The sequence below is a fragment of the Pinus tabuliformis genome, chromosome 8, assembly GCF_031772625.1.
Source record: "Pinus tabuliformis cultivar Carrire ecotype Pingquan chromosome 8, CPIR1, whole genome shotgun sequence".
Lineage (NCBI taxonomy): Eukaryota > Viridiplantae > Streptophyta > Pinopsida > Pinales > Pinaceae > Pinus > Pinus tabuliformis.
The window spans coordinates 843,852,467-843,877,491 of record NC_142294.1 but is presented as its reverse complement, the minus strand read 5'-3'; the positions used below and the strand labels follow the sequence as shown (position 1 = coordinate 843,877,491).

Genomic DNA, 25,025 nt, shown 5'->3' with positions numbered 1-25,025 from the left:
CCAAGACCATAAAGTAGTTTGAGCATACCACAAAATCTCGTTGAAAGCCAATATCCCAATAGGCTATCATTGAGGCAACCTACCTAATAATTGTGCTTTCCAAAAGTTAACTGCATTAGCCCCATGCATGAAACAAGGAGAGTGCCTCACCCAGATGCAGTTTAGCCTCTTGCCAACGAGGAAAACCACCATCTACTTACCATTTCAAGTTTAAATAATAAATTAAGAAAAAAAACATATTTTCAAATTAAATATCTTCAGGATTTTCAATTTTGTGAAGTCCAAGAAACCAATTTAATAAATTTTATAATTATGCACGTCTGTTTTTAATAGAATTAACCTTGGATTATAGAGAGATCAGACAGAAATCTCCATGAAATAATAGATAAACATAATAGTTGCCTTCATCTTCATCATAAGGCATTTAGCTCACAAATTTCACAGAAAGTCCAATTTTGTGTGCTACATGTAGTTATGAGGGATAAATGTTTTCCCAATGTTAGTTATGCAAGACAAGACAATGGCGCTGGGCAAATTCTCATAAAAACCACCTTGAATACCAATGATAAGAACATCATGCTCATGAAAACCATCTTCCAATGATAAGGACAAACACTTTTGTTTGTTGGTCGACCATTATTTTTAAACAGATCAACATTTACGGGGTCACATAAAATTATTTTTGTTGGTTGGCTTAAATTTGAAAGTAATAGGACCCTATAAAATATTTTATATTTTCAGCAACGATCATTTTCATACTTACAGAAACTAGCTCAATTAGCCACGTATTTTGTAATTTTATAAATTGTGTAACTTACGTCTGTGGTTAATTTGTGAAAATTGGACACAAACTCAGCATTTAATTCAAGAACTGTTCAGTAAAACATATTAAAGACTTGAAAATAATATGTAATTATATAACTATTAAAAACAACGATATAAATCGTTTTTAAAATTAATATGATAATTTTGAAAGCCTTGCTGGAGAAAATATTTATCAATAAAACCTTTGACTCAAAACCTCGTTAAAATGTAGTACACCAACCATGAAAATAAGTCATTTCAAAACCTTACTGGGCACCCAGTAAAGTTTTCAAACCCTGGAATAAACTTTGAGGCCTACTGTAATATCCCCAATCCCAAATTTTAAAAATAATATATTTAAAACCCATAAAGAAGAGGTGGCTGGATTTAATTATTTTTCAGAAAGGAAAAGGTATTCTATTCCGTCAGTATATTCTGAGTTAAAAATGGAAGTTGCTAGATGGAGGAAAAACAAAAAGCCACTCTTATAAATGCTTCTGTGAAATAATCCTAAGCAATGTGGCAAGGACTACTAACAGGAATCATTAAACCAGTCCAAAATGTTCAAGAAATAAAATCTCTCGGTGTCTTCTATTTCCCTCCCTCTCCACCTATCATCAAAAATGTGCCTGAATATGAGAAAACTGGCATTCAATATTTTTTCATCCTGTAAATTGTTATTCAATCTCTCCTCAGATAAAAAGGAAAATTACACAATGTGTCCAGTTAGTGATCTCCTCGCTTTTGAATTTCTAACATCCATGTTTGTAATCAAACTATGACATTGGGCCGCAAGAATCAACGGACTATGAGTATATTCTGTAACAAGTGACAACATAAAGCTGCTCTAGAATGAATGTGAAATTTGAGAGCCAGTATAAAAACCATAGTACATTTCAATATTTAAATAATTGTAGTGTAGGTGTGTCAGACTATTCAATAAGGCAACCAAAAACAAGATATCTGCGTTAAAATTGATAGAGGATAGTATTCTCCTCTGAATCATGCAGTGGCACTGCACATCCTTCTTAAAGACGAATTCCTTATACACTATTTTTGGAGCCAACCTTCCATCCCAACAATAGATTGTCAGGCGATGGCACTCATATACAACAGCTCAAAATGGTGTTTCATTTTTGGTTTGTGTTTTATGAAAAGCTCTAATCCTCTATACCGTTTGAAAAGAAATCTATTTTCTCTTGATCTCCCTATTCCAACATGGTTTGTTACTCCATAATTTAATGCTTCAGAGGTTCCCTAAACAATTACCACTTCAGAAGCATGAGGATGCATCAAGGAATAACCATATTCTTTCACAAAAGATACATCAAACTGCTCAATAAATTGCAAATCCAACACTTCAGATTTCATTCCAGCAAAACGTTGGTATTCCTCGAACACTGTTGCAAGGCACCAATTCTGTATTTTGCGCAAGCATCCTACCAGACAACTTGTACGGCGCTGCACAATTTTGCAGAATTTAAGCATGTATTTTAAGGCTTTCCAACTTATATAGATAAAGGCATAAACAATGTGTGGATTTCGAGAGTCATGAATAAGGTATGAGGATAAAAGAGAATGCACCTTTCCCTTCTGGCAGTGAATTAGAACTGGATGATTCCTCGTATCTGCAACACAAAAATATCAAGAAAATCAAACAATTTGCAAGCACTAATTTATACTTGAAAATGTTGAAGTCTTAAAACTTATGCTTCGGCAAATCCTACCAAGTAAAACCTTCAATGCCTCACGTATGGTGTCATCAAGCATGTCCACAAAAGGATCCTGGAGAGTGTAGCACAATGCTGACATTAGCAATGATAGAAAGTCGTGATTTTTACCAAGATACATGAATTTTGAACACTGGAAAATAAAGCCAAGGTATACCAGAGGTAATAGATTAATCACTGGAAATGCCTTGAATTTACCATTTAAATGAATTTATAAGCCATATGTAAGGTTAAATTTCACTGTAAAATCAGGAGCTTTCAAAGATATAATAGATAAGCCATAGAATAAAATTATAGCAGAAATAAATAAAATGCCACATGAATAAAGGAACTTGCTTCAATCTAGTAGAAATAATAATAATAAAAAAGATATAGAATATACAAGTTGGCCACATGATGCTTAAGGTTCCATGAAATGCAAAAACTCTAAAACAAACATGGCTGAGTAGACAATTCAGCCAGTCATATTTTACTTCACAGATATAGACATTGATAATAAAAATAGAGGCAGCCAAGACAACTTTCTGATTTGCTAGTATTCCCAGATGTTTCTGATTTTTTGGTTAAATGTAGTCATCCATGGTAGTTTTGCTAGATACACATTGAAATAGCTGTAGATCTAACTTTAATGAAGCTACTGTATAGCAAGATATTCAACTTTGCTCCTCACAGACACTATGAATCAAATTTTCAGCCTCTTGATAGTTCCGGGCACAAGAGGCCTCGAGAGTCGAGAACACGTCTCTTCCACAAAATCAGTCAGACTCTGCAGACTCCCTAGCACCTGACCGATTCTTGTCAGCCTTGGATGTTAAAGGAGCTGCAAGAAGACAACATTCTTAGTGTTGGACCTCCATATTGTTACTTTCAGTCTCTTATGGCATGGACTTTTCTCTCGTGGCTTTCTCAGGAACCCTTCCACTTCAGCACTACCCATGCTCAGTTCATTTTATGTGTATTTTTTACAGTACCATTGACCTATCAATATTTTCAAATTCAATTAAACTCGTATATCACATTAAGATGTACTAAAAACCTAGAGATACACCACTTATAACATGAGAGATACAAGATAAAATAATATATCTATTTATTAATGCAGTCATTGAAAACATCGGCTTTCTTGTATATGCCATGTAATAACCTATTAAACGACTCTAACTAACTTATAGCTAATGTGGATCATTAACAAACATTAACACTATTGACCCCTCTTAGTGCTACTTTATCATTAGAACTCTAATAATAATTACTAAGCGTTACTTATTCTAACACCCTCCCTTAACAGAGCAACGTTTCTGAAAATAACTGGGTTGAACAACTAAAGCATGATTACAAAATTTATATTAACGTTTTTGTTTGGTGTTCCGTAATGTCATGATACTCGGATACTCAAGTTTTGGGACTTCTTGGTGCTCCATCCGACTATCATAACCTTCTTTTTGAAGGTAGACTTCCATCTGATTCCCCTAAACAATCTCTTATCGTCAAATAGAAATCGAAATTCCATTGCCTAACCAGCAAGGCTAATAGAAGCCAAATCTGCTAAAGTTTTCAGCCTTCAGCAGAGATTAGCAGAGCTCATTCAATCTCTGAAAAAGTTGATAAAATGACAGAGAAGTTCAATAAAAGGACTGATCCGTTTCAAATTCTACACAATAAGGCTGTTAAAATTGAGCATGGACAGCAATCTTATTTTTCTTCTTGGTGGCCTTTCAGTCAAGACAACTGCAGAGTTAAGAGGGCCTTTTCACAAGATAAAGAAAGTATGCAGATGAACAAAACCCTCAGAGGTGCCTCTCAAGTCAAAAAAATCACCTCATTTTCTTTTACTGCTTGTAGGGGGTATCAAGCAATGCATAGGAAGGAAGGATCTGGTGTTTTAAGCAAGTAGTACGTGTGCCTGAAGATGGTGAAAATAAGTTCAACAATTCTCGTGTACTGAATGTATTGTGGGAAGATGAAAAGGATTATATTGAGGACCATTTTCATATCACGGCACAAACCGATTCTTATCATAAAAAGGTATTCCTTTATCTGAACAACACATGGTAGTGATTAAAGTATGATTGACACATTTGATATTATAAGACAGCGTGCAGTAAGGCCTTTTGAAGGAAAAAAAATTGAAGCAATACAAAATGCTATGGTAGCAGAAGGTCAACATCAGCCTACATGAGCAAAGAGTTCCAAATCAGCAGTTCAAGGAGGAGGACACTTAGGCTCGAAGATGAGTCAACATCAGCAAAATCAGCAGTGATAAAGACAAATCCACAAGCTGAAAATTCTTCAAAAGTGTTCAAAAACAGCAGCAATGATCTAGATCACTGTATTATTTGTCATCTTTCTCGATGTTTTCAGGGTGGAAAAATTGGAAGAATCAGTTTGCAGGGCCATTTTTACCAGCAGGTCCTAGTTTGGAGAATTGAGGTCTGAAACCTTCCAAAGTCATTTTGAGGCATTAAATGACATTTTTTAGGGCCAAAACATCCCTGCTTTGGCGCAGGGATATTGTTCTACACTCAAAGACCTTTCCAAACAGTGCAAGAATTGCATCAATTGGAGTTTATATGCAAAAGTTATGCCTCCTGCAAGTTGGCCAACCATGTCAACCACCATGGTACGAGTAGATGCCACATCAGCCCCGTATTATTCATGCATATGGGGCTAGCCACATGTGGACATTGAAGAAACCTGTAGAAGGTTTAAATCCATAACTCTAGTTGAGGGTTGAGGGAGTCAAACCTTATCCCTAATTGGCTATCGGGTTATGTTATATATTAGGCCACTAGGAGTAGGGGTTCCGCTCTGTGCTGTTGTATTTTGCTCCATAGTTGAGCAGACAACTAGGAGTGGGAAGTAAGAGAGAAAAATAGAGGGCATGTGAACCACCATGCTACAAGTAGAAGCCACGTCAACCCCCTATTACTCATGCATATGGGGCTAGCCATATGTGGACATTGAAGAAGATTGTAAAACATTCAAATACATAACTCTAGTTGAGGGTTGAGGGAGCCAAACCTTACCCTTAATTGGCTAACGAGCTATGTTATATACTGGGCCACTAGGAGGAGTAGGTGTTCCACTTTATGCTATTGTATTTTGTTCCATAGTTGAGCAGAAAATTAGGAGTGGGAAGTAAGAGAGAAAAATAGAAGGCATGTCAACCACCATGTTACAAGTAAATGTCATGCCAGCCCCCTGTTACTCATGCATATGGGGCTAGCCATGCATGGACATCTAAGTTACTAGGATTCGAATATTGATACGGATCCCGTCATATTTTTGAAAATCCAGGATCTGGATACGGCAAGGAAACGATAGGTGCTATATATATATATATAACGATAGGTGCTATATATATACATATATAGTTACAATACTTATGGCTACTTACCTAATCTCTCTTGATACAATTTAATGACCTTGACATGCATCTACATCTTTATGTGTAGACAAAACCTAGCTACATCAACTAATCCATTGGTGTTACATAAGGGGCAAAGTTCTACTCTTGTCAAATGCTCCAAGTCTTTGGTTGTCAGCTTGATTCCTTATGTTTTGAGGAAAAAAAGATTTTAGCCAATCAACATTTTAAGTATAAAAAAATGACTTATATAAAAAAAAATTAAATATATAATTTATGTTATATTTATCTAAATATTTTAATAAAATATATGATAAAAAAAAAAAAAAAAACGGTAGAAATCACATAGGAGAATTTTTGTCTACGCGTTTCAAACCATCCAGCGTGGTTCATCGTCAGGACAAGATGAAGAGGTAGATCATGGCACCAGCTTAAATAGAGATCAGTGTAGAGACCCTTAGTTCAAATAACAACTATAATAAACAACTAGTTTATAAATAATATTATTTAATTTATAACATTAATTATTAGGATCCAATTATATTAAATAAAATCAAGAAATAGGTTAAGGGTCGAAATATATATAGAATAAAAATAATCAAATATTCAAAGTCAAACCTCAAACAAGGAGCGAAGTCAAATAACAACCATAATAAACGGTTAGTTTATGAATAATATTATTTAATTTATAACATTAATTATTAGGATCCAATTTATTAAATAAAATCAAGAAATAGATTAAGGTTCAAAATAAATATAGAATAAAAGGAATCAACCAATTAATGTCAAACCTCAACCAAGGAGCGTAGCCAAAAAATAACATAAGGAGTCAAGGCCCTAAAAATAAATTATTGAAAAATCAGAAGAAAAAAATAATAAATAAAATCCAAACTAAAATAATCAAGGTAAGAAAGACTAATGAATCAGGGTCAACTATAAAATAAGGGGCGAAGGCCCTACAAATAAATCAAGGAACCAAGAAAATAAAGAAGAAAATAAACAAAGTCTAACATAAAATAAATACATAAAGGATCTAAGAATGAACAAGATGATAAAAATAATTAAAAGAGCTAAGAATGACCCAGATGATAAAACTTAATTTATGAAAACCAATAATTAATCGTCACGATTGAAAAACAAGAAGATACATATACCTACAACAACAAAATTGAATAGCAATATGAAAGTAAAAAAGAAACATAAAAATTATTAGGAGGATAAGGCAAGGACCCAACTTCTGCTAATATTCCAACCATCGTCTTTATTCAAATTAGTGGGTCCTTTTTTGATTTCAAAGGCCTCCCTGAATTTTCGATGATGGAAATGACTAATCCTGGCAATGACTTGGGCCTCCTCAATGCAGAGATGTGATTCATAGTTTTTTCAGCATGTTCTGCCAGAGCAAAGGAGCGGGTCCTACCATGCTTGATGTCAACAGCGTGCTCATGAATCCCTTGATTAATTGACCGACCGGTCTCACTTATATAGGGAGTCCCATAGAGCACAGGATAACGTAAACACATTTCATATTTTTAGGGTCCACCAGGTTTTACAGATCTTAGGGAGATCTCGATGGTATTCAGAGGCCTAAAGGTTGAAGGAACCTTATGCTTCCTTAGGATCTTCACAATCTTGTCAGTGGTCCCTTGGATAAAAGGGAGATGTACACCTGAAAATCGATCCTTGGGTTCTATCTTAGCCTTAGGACCTTTTTCAGCTTTGAGGAAAGCCTTAGTACACTGGTGTCTACTATACCCATTATTCAAGAAAACACTCAGGAGGTGTGCTTTCTCATCATTAAGATGGTTGTCATCAAAAACTCTTAAAGCTCTAGTTGCTAAAGTGTTGAGAACACCAAGCTTTTGAGTCAGGAAATGATGAGAATTAGCATGAAGATATTGCTCCGTGTGAGTTTTCTTCTGAAAGACTTGATGAGAAAAAGAGCCATCATCATTCCTTGAAAGGAGGACATCAAGGAAGGGTAGACTACCATTGCTTTCATATTCCATGGTGAACTTTATGGAATTAAACTGATTATTAAGATGAAGGAAAAAAGGTCCAACTCTTCCTTACCATGGGACCAAATGACACAAGTGTCATCCACAAACCTCTTCCACATCTTAGGCAGAAGATGAGAAGAGGCTAAGGCCTTTGATTCAAAATCCTCCATGAATAGATTAGCCACCATAGGGGAGAGGGGGGAACCCATGGCGACACCACAAGTTTGTTCATAGAATTCTCCATCAAAAGAAAAGAAATTAATCTAGTTGTATCAGGATTTGTAATACGCTTAATGACTTCAATGGCCTCATTGATAGGGATATTAGTGTATAGGGAGACCACATCGAAACTCACAAGCTTGTCATCAGGATCAATAGTAATACCCTTTAACTCATTGACAAACGATGCAGAGTCCTTGACAAAGGATTTTGTACGACCAACAAAGGGCTTAAGCTTCAGTGCTAAATATTTAGCAAGAAGATAGGTCATCCCTCCTATCGTGTTGACAATGGGTCTCAGAGGAGCCCCTTATGAATATTTGGAAGGCCATAGATTCTGGGGGTAAGAGGGCTACTTCGATAAGCTTATGACTGAATGAGCTGACCAAGCTACTGGATTTTATAGCAAGAGCCACACTTTTGGAAATCTTCTTCAAAGGATCCTTATTAAGTTTCCTGTAGCTCCCGCTATTACAAAGGTGGTCCAACATCTTCCTTTGGTAATCCTCTTTATCAAGAATAACCACTGCACCAGCCCTGTCGGCTTTGAGAACAACAACATCCTTGTTACTATTTAATGACTTGAGAGCATCAAACTCAAGCTTTCTAATGTTGTTCTTGGGGGGTTTTTCCTTTCTAAGGACAACAATGCAGTCTTGTCTGATGATATCTTTAGTGGCATCCAATAAGTCTCTAATACCATATTCAATGTCACAAATGATATCATTGACTGGGATCTTTCTAGGAGCAAGGGAAAAATTTAAACCTTTCTCCAATAGACGAAAGACCGGAGGGTCAAAAGAAAAGCTAGAGAGATTGACAACCCTCTTACTCGAGGAGGAAAGAGAATTAGAACAAAGCTAGAGAGATTGACGACCCTCTTTCCCCCTCTAGTATCAAATTTTTTTTCGGCGGATCTAGTCGAATCTAAATCCATTTCGAATTTGGTTCCCTTCCCCCAAGGTCAACAGATCCGATAACATTGATGTCAGCTTTTACTCAAATTTTTAGCATTACCTTTAATTATTTCAAATGTTTAAGAGTGGTTCCAACCTCATAGGACTTCAAATGGAGAAAGTAGAATTTTAGATCCCATTCAAAACTCAGCAAGCTTCATAGTATACAAGATTTCAAGATTAGTAGGATTGCAACTTTTCCACTCAATTCTATCATGTATGATGGTATGGAACAAGAATTTAATCGAGAGCACCAAGCCCTATGTGTACCTTGATCTTGGTTGCATTGATTGAAGAACTCCTTTGTCATTATCATAGTGAAAATGTACCCTTCACTCAAGCAAGATCATTGATAATCACAGACTAGACATGTTAAGCTTTTTCTATCTTAGTTTAATGCTAAGAGGCTGATACTAATTATGAGGATCCAATTATGGGCGATGTTTTCGATGATATGTAGTTATTTGTTGTATAATGATTGTTTTTGGACTCTAGAGGCCATTTAGAGCCTCTTTATTGGTGTATTTTGGTTTAGAGATGGATTGCAATTGATGTTATTTTGGTTATATGCACTCTCACTATATATATGAGCAACTTTGCGTATTTGTGTATAAAATGGCTTGGAGTAATATGGATGCACATGAATTTTATATGCTTTCTTCAAAATTTGAATGCTTTATGTATTTTTTGGTCTGAATATTTTTCAGGTTCAGGTTTTTGAAGCTAACCAGTGTAATTCTGACAACACTAGTATGAAGTAGAAGTTGTTTTCAAATTCAAACCTTCCATTCAAGATAATGTTGATCACTAGTAGACAGTTGAGGGTGATGCACAAATTTTGATATTTCCAACAAATGTTCAAGAATTTTCTTCATAACAAATAAATCAAAAACAAGATGATTATTTGAGTGATGGTCCACGTTATCCACCCTAGTGCGTGATCCCCGAGAGAAAACTTTTTCTCCAATTCTATTCAGCTTTGCCTACCAACAGCCCAATATGATCTACAGATAGCTAGCCTCAAAGGCCCCCCATCTATGCTCAAGGAAATGCTTTGTGACATCTAGCTTACTTACCAAATGAAGGTGGGTCATAAATTACAAGGTACATTAACCATTTTTGTAATCAAGTGCCATCATTTCATGCTTCAGAGCATGTTTGTATGGATCACAAGGTGAGTTTGATGATTGACCACTTTTGGTTGTATTCATATTCCCATGCTTCACCTTGGTAATTATCCCCAACCCCTAATCCAATGTGACATTCTTTGAGGCCTTTCTTTCGTTGTCAAGGAAGGGCACAAATAGAAGGCACTAATTGATGTTTCCCACCCATGGTAATCCATACTCATCAATTTCCATCTTCCTTCGGTATCATGGCCCAATCTTCGGATTGCTTGTTATCTATCACCTATTAGTTCGTAGGGCCCTGAAAACTTGCCCTAAGAGGTTGACACAACAGAAAGAAAGGAAAAAGCATAAGAAAAAATGATAAGATGCAGGTTGAAGCTTGTGGTAGCTTTGGAAGCTCTACATAGGCTTGGTGTCTTAGCATGTACGAGATGATTTATTGCCTCTTTAGTTATTTATGTCTTATTTCCTAAGTCTAACTTAGGAAAAGTACAATAATTAAAGTCAATTAATTATTGTGGACTATTAAGTCATTTTCTAAGGATAAATAATAAAATTATTTAAGTGACTTAGAAATAATCTCAACCATTGATCTCCTAGATCTTCTAGAAGGGAGATTAGGGTTAGGGATTTGGGCTTAATGAAGATTATAAATGAAAGCCTAAGGGAGAGGTGAAGACACAGACAGAGAAGAGAGGTAGCTACAACATTTTTGGGAAAGCGATTTTCTCAAAGAGTGAATTCTTTGGAGCGAGAGGCTCAAATCAATTGAGGAGGAAGAAGGGGAATACAGGGATAATTTCAAGAGTGTTTCCAAGAGGCTAATTTTTTGGAGATTGAAGAGGTCAAATCACTAAAGCGAAGAGGCGCAGTTGTTGGGAAGGTTGATTTTCCCAGGCCGATTTATGAGTGCATAGAGGCTGAGCGAGGGTAAGGCACAAAGGTCGATTTACTAATGAGAGGTGGGTTGATTTTCTCCAGGACGATTTTCTTCAATGGCTAGTTTCCAGCAGCCGAATTTCTGTGGGCCGAATTATTCCAGTGGGGTTGAGTTGGTTTCTTTGTAAATTTTTTGTGGGTGAAAACCCTGATTTTCCATATTAATAGATGAAGGATAATTATTGTGGGTGTTTATCTGTTGTAATGTGTGATTGATCTCTCTGTTTTATTTCTACTGCATATTTAATTTTCTAGAGTTAAAAAAAACTAGTGATTTTATTCTTCAACAATTCAAAATTTAATTGGCAAAATAAATAAATTGTTGGGAATAAAAATTGTTGTGAGAAAATAAATCTTGGTTGGTATTAAGAGATTTAACATGGTATCAAAGCACTAGAAAAACTCTAAAAAGAAATTTGGGATCACTAGGGTTTGTAGCAATGGATTTCTTCTTTTAATAACAACAAAATATATTTTAATTTTGCAATTAGGGTTTTGTTGCCAAGTTACTAGGTCGATTTGTGAGATGGCATCACTTAGTAGTTTGAGGTATTAAGACAAGTTAGATAGGGCAATTAATTTCAGTCCCCCAAAGGAGGAGATAACCATAGTTTTAAAAATGAATGGTTTATGGAATTTTGTGAACACAGATATCCAGGTTCCTTTAGATCCAAACCAAGCAGTTGAGCACAATCAAAAGGATGTGAAAGTAATGGGCATAATTTTGGATGGTGTGAGGGATCACATAATGCCTCATATAAAGGGGAAGGAGATGACACGTCAAATGTGGGTAGCCCTAACCGGTTTTATCAGAGTACAAATGAAAACAAGAAGATGGTGTAGCAGGAAAATTTAAACAACACAAGGATGAACAAATCAAAGACCATAACATCTTGTCTCACAAGAATCCAACATGCTCATGATGAGCTTTCAGTGTTGGGGAGGTTGTAAATGGTTCAAAGATTGTGAAAGTATCTCTAAAAGGATGCACCAAGCATTGGACCACTTTTGTGGATGGGATGTGAAATTTCTAAATAGAAATCCAATTGCAGTGATTAATATTATTTTTTTCTACTTATTAACTCAGAAATAAGTTATTCACAGTGTTCTTACGACAAATATCAAAATATATTCTACTGCAGCCTTCACAATTAAAATATTGTGGAAAGTAAATGCAAAGAAAAATATTGGCACAAATATAACCATGATGACACAGTTGTTTTTTCACAATCATCTCCGGAAAAACCCAATGTGGGAAAACCGGTGCAGCAAATGAGGGTTTCTTTATTATTCTTCAGCAAAAGTCTCATGTACAAGTTACAACCAGTAGAATAGAAGAGGAATCTCTGAGAGAAAATTTTACAAACACTTCCCGGTTGATTTCTAATCCAAGAGATGACCTGCTGCCCCCTCTGCCTCTCACTACGTTAACTCCTGCGTGAGGACTGCCTAGTCGCAGTGTCAACCTGTCTCTGCGTCTTCTCCTCTGCGTCACAACTTCTGCACCGTCCTCCCTCTGCTCTGCGTCTTCAACTCCTGCACCCCTAACTGATGTTGATTACCCTCACTCTCTTTTCCACCTGCAACTCTCCCTCTGATTTGATTTTCTCTTGCCAAACTTCGACTAGTGAGAAAATCGATCTTACTCGGGTAACTGATTATCTGCCTCTAGCGTGTTCTCCCAATGCCCATCAGGCCTTCTCTTATAATCCTCTCATTGACCAATCAATAGCCCGGATTAGATGCTAATCAATGGTTAGGATCATATTGACTTGATAGTCGCCTTCTTCTAGAAGTTTCACCCACAGTTTGCATTAATACCCATTAATTATTTTAATTTCCTAAGTTTAGACTTAGGGACCCATTAAAAATAATTAATTATTTTAATAAAACTGTCTCCAAGTGAAATTTCTCAAAACGATTTCTGGGTATTAGAGAATGCATGTGTCCAAGCCTCCCTGCAATGTTTGAGGACTTAGAGCACATCTAATGCCACCAGAAATCAACACTCCCTCTTAGCAAGGAATGTGCTCTAGTAATGCAACCCGCTGAAGCATCACCCTGTTCTATAACATATTTCTCTGCGCTTGTTGATGTCTGACATCCTGCCCACCAACTACTGCGCAAATGCTACATCTGTACTACTGCTGACACTGCCATTTGTCAACATTACATCCGTACTGCAACTCCCTCTGCCACTGTAATTGAGAAATCACCTATTTCTGCTATTGAAACGGATTCTCTACCATACCCATCTGCTCTCTGAACTGAAAAAACTTAGCTCTTCCTAGAGCCTTTGTGAGTATGTCTACTACCTGATCTCCTGTGGGGACATATTGCAATTGTACTGCCCCACGCTGAACACAATCTCTGATAAAGTGACATCTGATATCAATGTGTTTCAATCGATCATGAAATACTGGATTCTCAGAGTTTGATACAACTTTGATTATCACAATAAACCCTGGTCGCTTCCATCCTTTTTCTGAACAAACTCACAAGCAGTTTTCTAAGCCATATAGCTTCGCACATAGTTGTGTTGGCTGCCATATATTCAGCTTCTGCTGAGCTCAGAGCTACCGACTTCTGCTTGCTGCAGCATCAAGATATCATTCCTGATCCAACACTGCAACAATACCCATAGGTACTTTTCCGGTCTATTGAGCTACCTGCCCAATCTACATCTGTGAACCCATTCAATCTGACGTCCTCCCCTCGGGAGTATTTTAACCCATATCCGACTATTTTGCGCACATACCTGAGAATGTGTCTAATTGCTGCCCAATGCACCCTTTTCGGTTCCACCATGAACTGAATAAGAATGTTGACAACAAAGCAAATGTTTGACCAGTGTTGACCAAATAATGAGAAACTCAATGAGTTGTCTGTACAAGGTGGGTTCCACTTCCTTGTCTCTTGTTGCATCTATTTTCTTCCAATTGGTGATCATGAGAGTAGCCATGGGTCGACAATCTTGCATTTTGAATCTCTTTAGAATCTCTGTAGCATATCTTCCTTGCCTAATGAAGATCTCCGCATTCTTCTGCCAAACTTCCAACCCTAGAAAATAATGCATCAACTCCATATCCTTCATGTCGAATTTTGCTTCAAGATTCTTCTTGCAGTCCTGTATGAGCCTAGATGACCCTGTTAAAAACAAGTCATCCACATAGAATACCAAAATAAGTGGCTCATTCTCTACCATCAAATAGTAGAGATTGGGATCAATATCACTCTTGACAAATCCTAACTGTTGCAAGTAACTATCAATCCGACCATAGCATGCTCTGGGTGCCTGCATGAGCCCATACAGTGCTTTCTTTAATCGGCATACATGAGTTCTCTTCTCATGAGTTTCAAAGCCTTCAGGTTGTTCTATATACACCTCCTCTTCTATCACCCCGTTCAAGAATGTTGTCTTGACGTCCATCTGGTGAATCTCCCATCGCATTTGAGCTGCAAGGGATATAATGGATCTGATAGAGATATAATGGGCAACTTGGGCGAAGGTCTCTTCATAGTCTATTCCTTCTTTCTGTGTGTACCCTTTTTCCATGAACCTAGCCTTGTACTTTTCTATCCTATCATCTGCATCATATTTGATCTTGTAGATCCACCTTGATCCTACAACTGATCTATCCTCTGGTCTAGGTACTACTTCCCAGACATCATTTGTCATGATAGAACTATACTCTTCTACCATGGCATCCACCCAAACTTGGTGTTGAATGGCTTCCTGAAAGCTAGAGGGTTCTTCAACCTGTGCTACCAAGGCCTGGTATCTGTCAGGTTGTCTACACTGCCTCTTCTCGATTCTAGGAGCTCCAACAAACTCCTCTGCGTCCCTTAGTGTCTATCGTACTTCCCTGTTGGTTCTACCACTGGTGGTGGGAGACTCAATCAACTCCTCCTCTTGATCTTGTCGTTCCATCTGCTAAGAACTATCTAGATTTCCTCCCTCTAAGGAAATACTGGTACTGGTCATTATACTCGATCCAAGTATCTTTCCTCCTACTTGTCCTCCTTGCTACCCCTGTTGCTGCTGGAATAATGGAACATCTACTGACTGACCTTTTGCTGGCATATCGCGAGATTTCCAGAAGGCTCTATCCTCCATGAACTTCGCATTCCGTCTCACTACAATCTCCCTGCTACTAGGAATGTAGATTATGTATGCCTTTGAGGTCTCGCTATATCCTACGAGATACCCATTTTCTGCAGTCTAATCCAGTTTACCACGCTTCTAGTCCGGAATGTGACAATATGCCACGCTTCCAAATATCCTGAGATGACTAAATCTGGCTTCTTCTCTAAGAAGACTCCTCCGAGCGTTTTCTTCCCCAATGCTCTATGAAGAGTTCTATTTTGGATATACACCGTCATGTTGCAAGCTTCTACCCATAAGAACTTAGGTAGATCCTAATCATACAACATAGCTTTGGCTGCCCCAACAATAGTTCTATTTTTCCACTCTGCCACTCCATTCTAGTTCAGATTATATGGAGTTGTCCTCTCTCTTTTGATGCCCTCCTTTGCGCAGAAATCTGTGAAGTCTCTGCCTATATATTCTCCACCATCATCTAAGCACGATACCTTTATCTTTTTCCCTGTCATATTTTCAACGAGAGCCTTAAACTCTCTGAATCGATCAAAAACCTCATCCTTGGTCATAGATCCAAGTTTTTCTAGAGTGATCATCAATAAAGGTGACGAAGTATTCGCCACCACTAAGAGCTCTTGTGGACATTGTACCACAGATATCTGAGTGTATAAATCCCAATACACATTCTGCTCTATTGTTACTTCTCGAAAAAACTGCTTTAGTGCACTTCCCTAGCACGCATCCTCTGCATAAGTCATCATGCTCACTACTAAGGGTTGGTGCTCATGTAACAGTCTCTCTGAGCATCCTTAGTGCTCCATGGTGTAAGTGTCCCATACGCTTGTGCCATAATTCATTTCGTTCCTTTTCACCATTATAGTTGCTGCCTATCAGTGCCATTGGAAACTCAAGCTGCAACCTTTACAATTTCTTGCTTCGAGTCCCAATTTGTCTCTTCTTCTTCCAGCTTGGATGTTTGACGTATATTTTCTTTCCTATGAAGTATACATCGTATCCCTTGTCCTGTAACTGGGACATTGAAATCATATTCATTCCTAATCCTGGCACATGCAGAACATTGGTGGCTCGGATGTTGGTCCCTGCTTCCGTTTGAAATGCTACGGTGCCTCTCCCTACTGGAGTACACTTCGTTCTATTTCCCATAGTAATATGGAAGTCCATTTGTTCTTCTTGATAGCTCGATAAATGTTCTCGTACTCCAGTCATATGAGCTGAAGCCCCGCTATCAATGTACCAAACATCTGCTGACGCTGAATTTGCTAAGCATGTGAATTCTTCTTCTAATCTGGAAGACAATTCTAAGACACTTTGAATATCCATCTTTGTGTTATTTTTCAAACGGTTTTTGACGCTACCTTGCCCTAGCAACTGTTGTAGGAAAAACTGCATCCCACCATAGAAGCCCCTCTTCGCTGAATCTTTTGCGACGTTGTTCCTTCTACCATTGACAAATTTTGATCTAGAAATCTTACCTCTCTGTCGACTCACTCAGAGAGAGCATTACCACGAAAATCTAGCCCTCTTGGCATGGACTGTGCAAACCCTTTGGGGATTCGAATTACTGCCTCTGCAAGAATTTCGAATTCCTTTCTTCCTTCAACACTGGGTCTTCTGGCTCTTTTCCTCTTGCTTCACCTCAGCTCTGATACCATGTGAAAATTTCTAAACATATTTCCAACTGCAGTGATTAATATTATTTCTTCTACTTATTAACTCAGAAATAAGTTATTCATAGTGTTCTTATGGCAAATATCGAAATATATTCTACTGCAACCTTCACAATTAAAATACTACGGAAAGTAAATGCAAAGAAAAATATTGGCACAAATATAACCACGATGACACAGTTGTTTTTGGACAATCGTCCCTGGAAAAACCCAATGTGGGAAAATTGGTGCAGCAAATGAGGGTTTCTTTATTATTCTTAAACAAAAGTCTCATGTACAAGTTACAACCAATAAAATAGAAGAGGAATCTCTGAGAGAAAAATTTACAGACACTTTTCGGTTGATTTCTAATCCAGGAGAGGACCTTCTACCCCCTCTGCCTCTCACTGCATTAGCTCCTGCGTGAGGACTGTGCAATCCAAGTGTCAACCTGTCTCTTAGTCTTCTCCTTTGCGTTACATCTTTTGCACTGTCCTCCCTCTACTCTGCATCTTCTGCTCCTGCACCCTCGACTGATGTTGATTACCCTCGCTCTCTTTTCCACCTGCAACTTTCCCTCTGATTCGATTTTCTCTTGTCGAAACTTCGACCAATGAGAAAATCGATCTTACTCGGGTCACTGAGTCTCTGCCTCTTGTGTGTTCTCCAAGTGCCCATCAAGCCTTCTCTTATAATCTTCTTGTTGATCAATCAATGACCTAGATTAGATCCTAGTCAATGGCTAGGATCATATTGATTTGATCTTTGCCTTCTTCTAGAAGTTTCACCCACATTTTAGATTAATACCCATTAATTATTTTAATTTCCCAAGTTTAGACTTAGGGACCCATTAAAAATAATTAATTACTTTAATAAAACTGTTTGTGGGTGAAATGTCCCAAAACGATTTATGGGTATTGGAGAATGCATGTGTCCAAGCCTCCCTGCAAGGTTTGAGACTTAGAGCACATCCGATGCTACTAGATTTCAACAATCCTATCTAGGAAACAACTTCCTAATTGGAGCCGATTATGGAATGATTTCATCCAGAAGGAAATCTAGGAAAATTCATTAACCGGAGGGTAGCGAAAGAGCGTTGAGGAGAAAGAGGAGCTTGCTCTTGTTGGACAAGCAAAAAAGTACAAAGGGAAGGACAAGAAAAACCAGAGTGGAGTTGGGCATTCACAGGGTAAAAAGGAGAAGGGCATGAGCAAAGTCAAGTGCTTTGCATGTCATAAGTTCAAGCAGTTTTCCAGTCAATGTCCAAATAGGAAGAAAAGCAAGGGAAAAACAGCCACTACACAAATGGATGAGTTGGTTGTAAAGTTCAAGAAAAACTTTGCCTTGGTGTTATGCCTTTCTAGAACCGTCAAAAGAGATGCATGTTTTGTCGACAGTGATAATACCAAGTATGTAGTAGAGGGCAATGATAGCATTGAGTTTCAACTAGACTCAGGAGGTATCATGGAGGTGAACGAGGCGTTGTACGTACCGGGTTTGGAGAAGAATCTCCTTTCAGTTTTGGCCATGGAAGACAAGGGACTGGAAGTGAGCATCGTGGGACGTGAAGTGGTTGTTGGGTCGAAAGGAACAAATCCTAGTAAAAGGCGAGTTATTGGGAGAAGTGAGAAAAATCTCTATCTGTTGAGAGGGAAACCAGTGAAGGCTCTCATACATGAAAGTCACAACCAGAGTGAGCTTTGGCACAAGAGGATGGGACACCTACACTACAGGCCTCTTCCTATGTTACATAAAATGGTCAAAGGTTTTCTGGATGTAACAGTAGAGCAACAAGGAATGTGCAAAGGGTATGTGCATGGCAAGCACGCCAAGGCCATGTTTCCTCACAATGTGACCAAGTCTAAGGGAGTGCTAGACTTCATGCACTTAGACATTTATGTCTGTGGAGTCAATCACAGGGTCTTTGTACTTTGCGACATTCAATGACTTGGACCTACTTCCTGAAGGCCAAGGTTGAGGTCTTCGGTTGGTTTCAGGAGATTAAACTCTTGTGGAGAATCAAACCAAGAAGAAGATTAAGGCATTGAGATCAGATAATGGGGGAAAATATACCTCCAATGAGTTCAAAGATTCTTACAGGGCAGTAGGGATCAGGAAGGAGCTCACATTACCTTACAACCCTCAGCAAAATGGGGTTGTCGAGAGGAAAAATAGGACCATAATGGAGGCAGCAAGGGTAACGAGTTATGACCAAGAGTTGCAATACAATTGTTTATGTGCAAAATAGGAGTCCTCACTGATTATTGGAGGACGTGACTCTTGAGGAGATGTTTACACGAGTGAAATCAGATGTGAGCCATTTACGCATCTTTGATAGTCAAGTGTATGTCCAAGTTCCCACTCAGAGAATGACTAAGTAGGAGCCCTTGTGAGAAAGAGGCATATTTGTGGGCTACAATGAGGTCTCAAAGGTCTACCGAGTCTACATTCCAAGACAGAGGAAAGTTATCGTCAGTAGGGATGTCAAATTTGATGAGGGCAGGACCCTTAGAAGGTCTCATGAAAAAAGACAGCAGGGGTAGAGAATCGGGAGCAAGAGGCTCCTAAGGCTAAGTAGGGACCAACATAACCAATAACAGGGACATATCCTGTAGATCTGGAGAAGGAACGAGATGTTCCTTCGACCTCTACCAAGAAAAGGTTGTGATGGGCTAAGTAGACCTTGAGGGATGTTGAGGAGCATGTGGAGGCTCCTAACAACACTTTCAGGTAGAGTTGACCACCAATGAGGTTTCCAATTATTTGGCTTTGTCGAGTAGCATCAGTGAGTCTAAGCCTTCTACTTTTGAGGAGGTTGTAGATGTGCAGGTCTGAACAGATGCCATGGTGGAGGAGTATAGCTCCATCATTAGGAATGATGTGTGGGACATAGTGCTGAGGCATGAAGGGAAATCAGTGATCACTTCTCGATGGATCTATAAGATCAAACACGCAGTTTATGGCCATGTCAAGAAGTACAAAGCAAGGGTCATGGTGAGAGGGTTCTCCCAACAAGAATGTGTGGATCACGAGGAGACATTCATCCCTGTCCTTGGATACGCATTAATTAGAGCAATCATGTGCAGTGCTTCAGAGATGGGGTGGAGGATACATCAAATGGAGGATACTGAGCAACCTTAAGGCTTTGAGGTACATGGGAAAGATGCTCAATATACAATGTCTCTCCTTGCACTAGATCGAACTTTTTCTCTTGAGATCAAACTTCTTGGTGAGTGCTAAATGAGGTCAAACTGCTCCTTTATATAGTCTTTATAAGGGGTCGAATTCCCTCATTTAGACTGACTTGAAGCTGCCAGGGCTGACTTGTACTTTTGGAGTTTCCAAGACTTTCTAGACTAAAAAATAATTCTTTTCCAATTACATTTTGCCTGGAAGGGTCTTATAAACATGATGTTGACTCCTTTGACTCATGACAATAAATCCTAAGACCTAACAAACCCTAGAAGCATGAAGAACATGCTTTTACCTAGAAGACCATCAATAAGAAGCATGAAACACATGTTTATAATAACTTTTTTCTTTTCTTCTTTTGTTTGTTACATAGGATACATATTGAAATGAGTACAACAATTATGAAGACTGAAACTAGTTACATTTTTCAACACTCCCTCTTAACTAGGGAGGTATTCATAATTGTACAACCAGTACAACATCATTCTCAAATGGAAGAGTTCTCATAAGAAGAGTCGGGTTGATAAGCCAACTGTAAGCATCAACAATATAACCAACACCATCACCGAGGCCTAACTTGACAAGCTCAACTTTATTTGAGAGCATTATGTTGGGAGGCTTTAAATGTGATACCACACTACCTCTACAAGACACATATCCCATCTAAATGTTCACGAGGTATGTCCTTTTAGGACAATTCTTATCTTGGATCTCCAATCTTGAGTCCTCAAAGAATATTAGTCTTCTTCAACCACTCTTCTCTTGGATACTTGCCCTATCCTCAAAGAGTGTCGGTATCTTTCCTTTCTTGGATTCTATATCCTCAAGGAAACCATAGATGCTTATCCAATCCTCCATCATTCCCTTTTCATCACCAAAAAAAGAGAATGCACATGTGATGTCCAATACCACTCCCTCTCAACTAGAGAGGATATCCCTATTCTCTTTCTGTTAAAATTGGCAACTAGGGCCAAATTCCATGTGGGCCATTTTATTAATGGAAGCTGATATTTTTCTTGGATCCCTCTCATCGAGAGGTGTAGGATTGATCTAAACATCATCCGATTCCGATAAGTATTCATGGAGATATGAATTTATTTGTGTTGTGGGACAATTCGTCCAGGTTGGCTAGCAACCAAATAAACCCCACTTGTGCTCAACGTTTTAGTATAAATAGAGGTGGCCTTCAAGTCATTTCAACAAACTTGGGATCTCTTCTTCTCTACTTGTCTTTGGGTTTTAGTAGGAGGATAGATCCTAAGGGATAACACTGCCCTAATCCAGAGGGTAGAAGCTGGAATTGTTGGAACCATCGGGAAGCCGGACCTGCCGGGAACTGTCGGGAATAGCCGAAATTGTCGGGAATAGCCAGAACTGTCGGGAATTGTCGAAACTGCTGAGAACAACCGAATTGTCGAAACTACCGAAAATGCCGAAATTGCCAAGAATAGCCGGAATAGTCGAAATTGTCGCCAGGAACTGCCGGAACTGCCGGGAATAGCCAGAATTGTCGGAACTGCCAGGAAAAGCCGGAACTGTCGGAACTGTCGGGAATAGCCCGAATTGTCGGAACTGTCGCGAACTGCCGGGAATAGCCGGAATTGCCGGGAACTGTGGGAACAAGCGGGAAAGCTGACACAGAGGGCAAAAGCCGAAATTGTTGGGAACAGTCGAAATTGTCGAAAACAGCTGGGAACAGCTGGAATTGCCGGAACTGCCGGAATTGTCAGGAACAACTGGAACAGCCGAGAACTGCCAGAATATCCGGGAACTGCCGAAACAGCCGGGAACTGCCGAAACAGCCAGAGCATCTGTCTCCGAAGGATAGCAACATGCAAGGGACAACTAACTAACATTGGGACAGTTGTATGGTACTTAGCAGCAAATACACCAAGCATGCAATGTTACAGCTAGCATGCAAGGGACAGCGAGCATGCAACAGCAAACATGCTAAGGACAACAAGCATGCTAGGGACAAGCAAGCAAGATGCAGCCAGCACATAGGTCAGTATGGCAACATGGTGCAACAATGGCACATAATGCAGTACAATGATGGGTACAATCATGATTAATGAAGCATGATGAGATGCAACGTAGTGATGATGGGTGCAGCACGGTGAGGTGCAGCATGATGACGAAATGCAACACAATGATAGTTGAAGGAGTCGCCTGGAGAATCAGTTGAAGCAACATGTCTTCAACTGATCTCATGTATCATCTTCTTAGAGATGATTTATGCTCTTATCTAGATAAGTCAAAGTGTTGACTTCTGTTGTAAACGTACTATCTCTCTCTCTCTCTGCTGAACTATTAAAGAACATATAAGAAGAATTGATCAAGGGTTTCCCCACATTGGGGTTTGTCCTTGGCTAGCACCACATCTTGTGTCCTCTTGTCTTGGCTTGTGTTCTGCGATTTATGTTTATGTTCTATCTGCAGTTTACTTTAATGCTGATGTGATTGCTAATCTAGAAAAGATATTGAGCTAAGTGTGAAAATTGAAATAAATTGCTCTAAGCATAGAACATACCTAAAATTTAACACTTTCTAATCAAAGAATAGATCCTTGTTCCTATTCAAGGAGACTTCTTTACTCCCTCTCAAATCTAGAGGAGATTCATGACTTCCTTTCTAATTGGGAAGCCATATCCACAAGCTTTCTAGCTTGTCTTCGTAAAAGTATCAGCTACCAATTCTTCATAGTTGTTTGGCTCCCTCTTTTCTCTACATCTCATCATATCGATCCCGCTTCCTTTCAAGGTATCATGGAGCTATCTTCACTCTTCAATCTTGTGACAGGATCTAGGTCATCTTTCTTGCTCATCACTTTCATTTTCGACATCATAGAAGAAAGCACTACATTTAGCCTTTCCAAACTTCAAGTTGGTCATAGCTTCCTCATGAAAGTGATCTCCTTTGACTTACAAGTTATCTTCTCACACTGCTACCTTTCAATCCCAAGATAGGCACATCTTAACTGCACAGTTGTTAGGTACTGAATATTGAGCTTCCCTCGATATTCTTCATACATTTCCATTTATACAGTTAAACTTGCCTCAATTGTCATCATGTATTCTTGCAGTATTCTTCCAGGTAGCAAAATAATATGTTAACCAGATAACCAAAAATAATTAAAATCAGACTTACCTCATCCAGATCACCTCATCCAATCAACATCCTCATGGTCCATCTCCGTATGAATCCTCCTTCATGCATCAGAGTGCCCAAGGATTGAACTCGATTACCAAGTTAGAATTTTTTCTTCCGAAGATTATATTGGATGTTAATCATTATTCTCTATAATCTAGAGAAAGTCCTAATTCTTTATTCATCCTTTAGTAAGCCAAATTCTTCTTTTACATACTCATACAAAGCATGTTACAAGATTCTTCTCCCATGAATCTTATCCAAGAGTCATTTTCAATGTGTGTTCCTATGCTTCTTATTCCATCATATATATACAATGAGCCTGCAACCTAACCCATTGCATTCCTTCATCCCTTCAAAAGTATTGTTTCCACATTACATGGAATGTATACTAACCTTGTCATAATGCTTCTCCCAAGAACCTCCAAGATGATGGTTCTTACAGGATCATGATGATCCACTTTAGCAAGATGACTACCTCTAACATAATGTTAGATAATGCCTGGATGAACAATATGCAAAATGGTCTATCTATCTTCTTAAAGACTAGATGATTCCTACAAAGCAACTTAACCAAGTAGACTCTACATATGCTACTATCACATGCTTCTCTTTATGATGTTATGCAAAATCAAGACTCTTCTAAAGTAAACAACAATGCATATTATCCTAAAGGAAAGACCAACTTTACAAGGAACCTGTCAAACAAGATGCCTTCTTTAATAGTAGAGATCTTTCACATCTTCTTTCTTTGGCTTCTTCTCAGGTTCTCCCATTTCTTCAGCTACGTGAGCCTCACTTCTTTCCTTTCTCTTGTTGTTTTGTTGGCTTGGATAGTCCCTCTTATAGTGTCCATATTCATTGCACTTAAAGCATTGAACCTTGGACATATCTTTCTTCTTGGACTTCCCGAAATTTCCTTTCTTCAGCTTCTTGACTTGAGCTAGAAAGGCTTGAGACTGCTCATTTGATCGAACGTCATCTTTTACCTTGATTCTTCCAAAATGCATTGTGCCCACAACTCATCAAAGGGAGTTGAATCTTTCTAAGAGTATATGCTTGTTGCAAAGCTACTCCATTCTAATGGTAATGCACTTAATACATAGATGGTCATTTCTGAATCATAAATGGTCTCTCTAAGCCCATGCAAGTGATCTCTTAATTGAGATATCTTCATTAGAAAGGATGCCATGTCCTCATCCTTTGATTTCTTCATCTTGTATAGTTTATTCCGCAAAGACATATTTTGTCCTCATGTACTTACAAAGTACAAGTTCACTAGCTTGTCATACATAGCCTTGGAAGTTTTCAAATTTGCAACAAATGGAACAAGAGGATCCTTGATTGATTCAATTATGATCCTTTGTGCCCTTACTTCCCCTTTCTTGTACTTTGCTAGTTCTTGAGTCTTGTCTTTGCTAGGTTTAGTGATTTCCCCAGTTACATATTCCATTACCTCATGCTCTATTAGTGTCAGGTCAATCCTTTTCTTCCATGCTAGGTAATTTGATGCTCCAACGAGTTTATTGCTCTCCTTGAAGAAAGAACCCATATGACCAGTAGATTCAAACATAGAGTAATAATATGATACTTACTTGATAACCAAGATTCTCCTCTTCCTTCATGATGTCTTCAACCTTTCTTGATGTCCTTGAAGATGTTCCCTAGAATTCCTTCAACAATAGCTTTCAAGACTGATGAATGATACCAAGACCCTTTTGATGCTTCCTTCAAAGATGCCCTTCAAATCTCCTTCAAGAAACAACCTTTCT

The 25,025-nt window shown here is 38.4% G+C and overlaps 1 protein-coding gene across 1 annotated transcript in view; it reads right to left on the bottom strand.

Moving 5' to 3' along the window:
* Positions 1-1,682: 1,682 nt before the first annotated feature.
* The window catches only part of LOC149238214 (uncharacterized), a 139,771-nt gene continuing 116,428 nt past the window's right edge, over positions 1,683-25,025 (bottom strand). The window contains exons 4-6 of the mRNA XM_089372945.1: positions 2,532-2,589; positions 2,389-2,432; positions 1,683-2,265 (exon numbers count right to left, since the gene is read on the bottom strand). Coding sequence (XP_089229071.1) covers positions 2,062-2,265; positions 2,389-2,432; positions 2,532-2,589 — 306 coding nt within the window. The 3' untranslated portion in view covers positions 1,683-2,061. The remainder of the gene's footprint in view (positions 2,266-2,388; positions 2,433-2,531; positions 2,590-25,025) is intronic.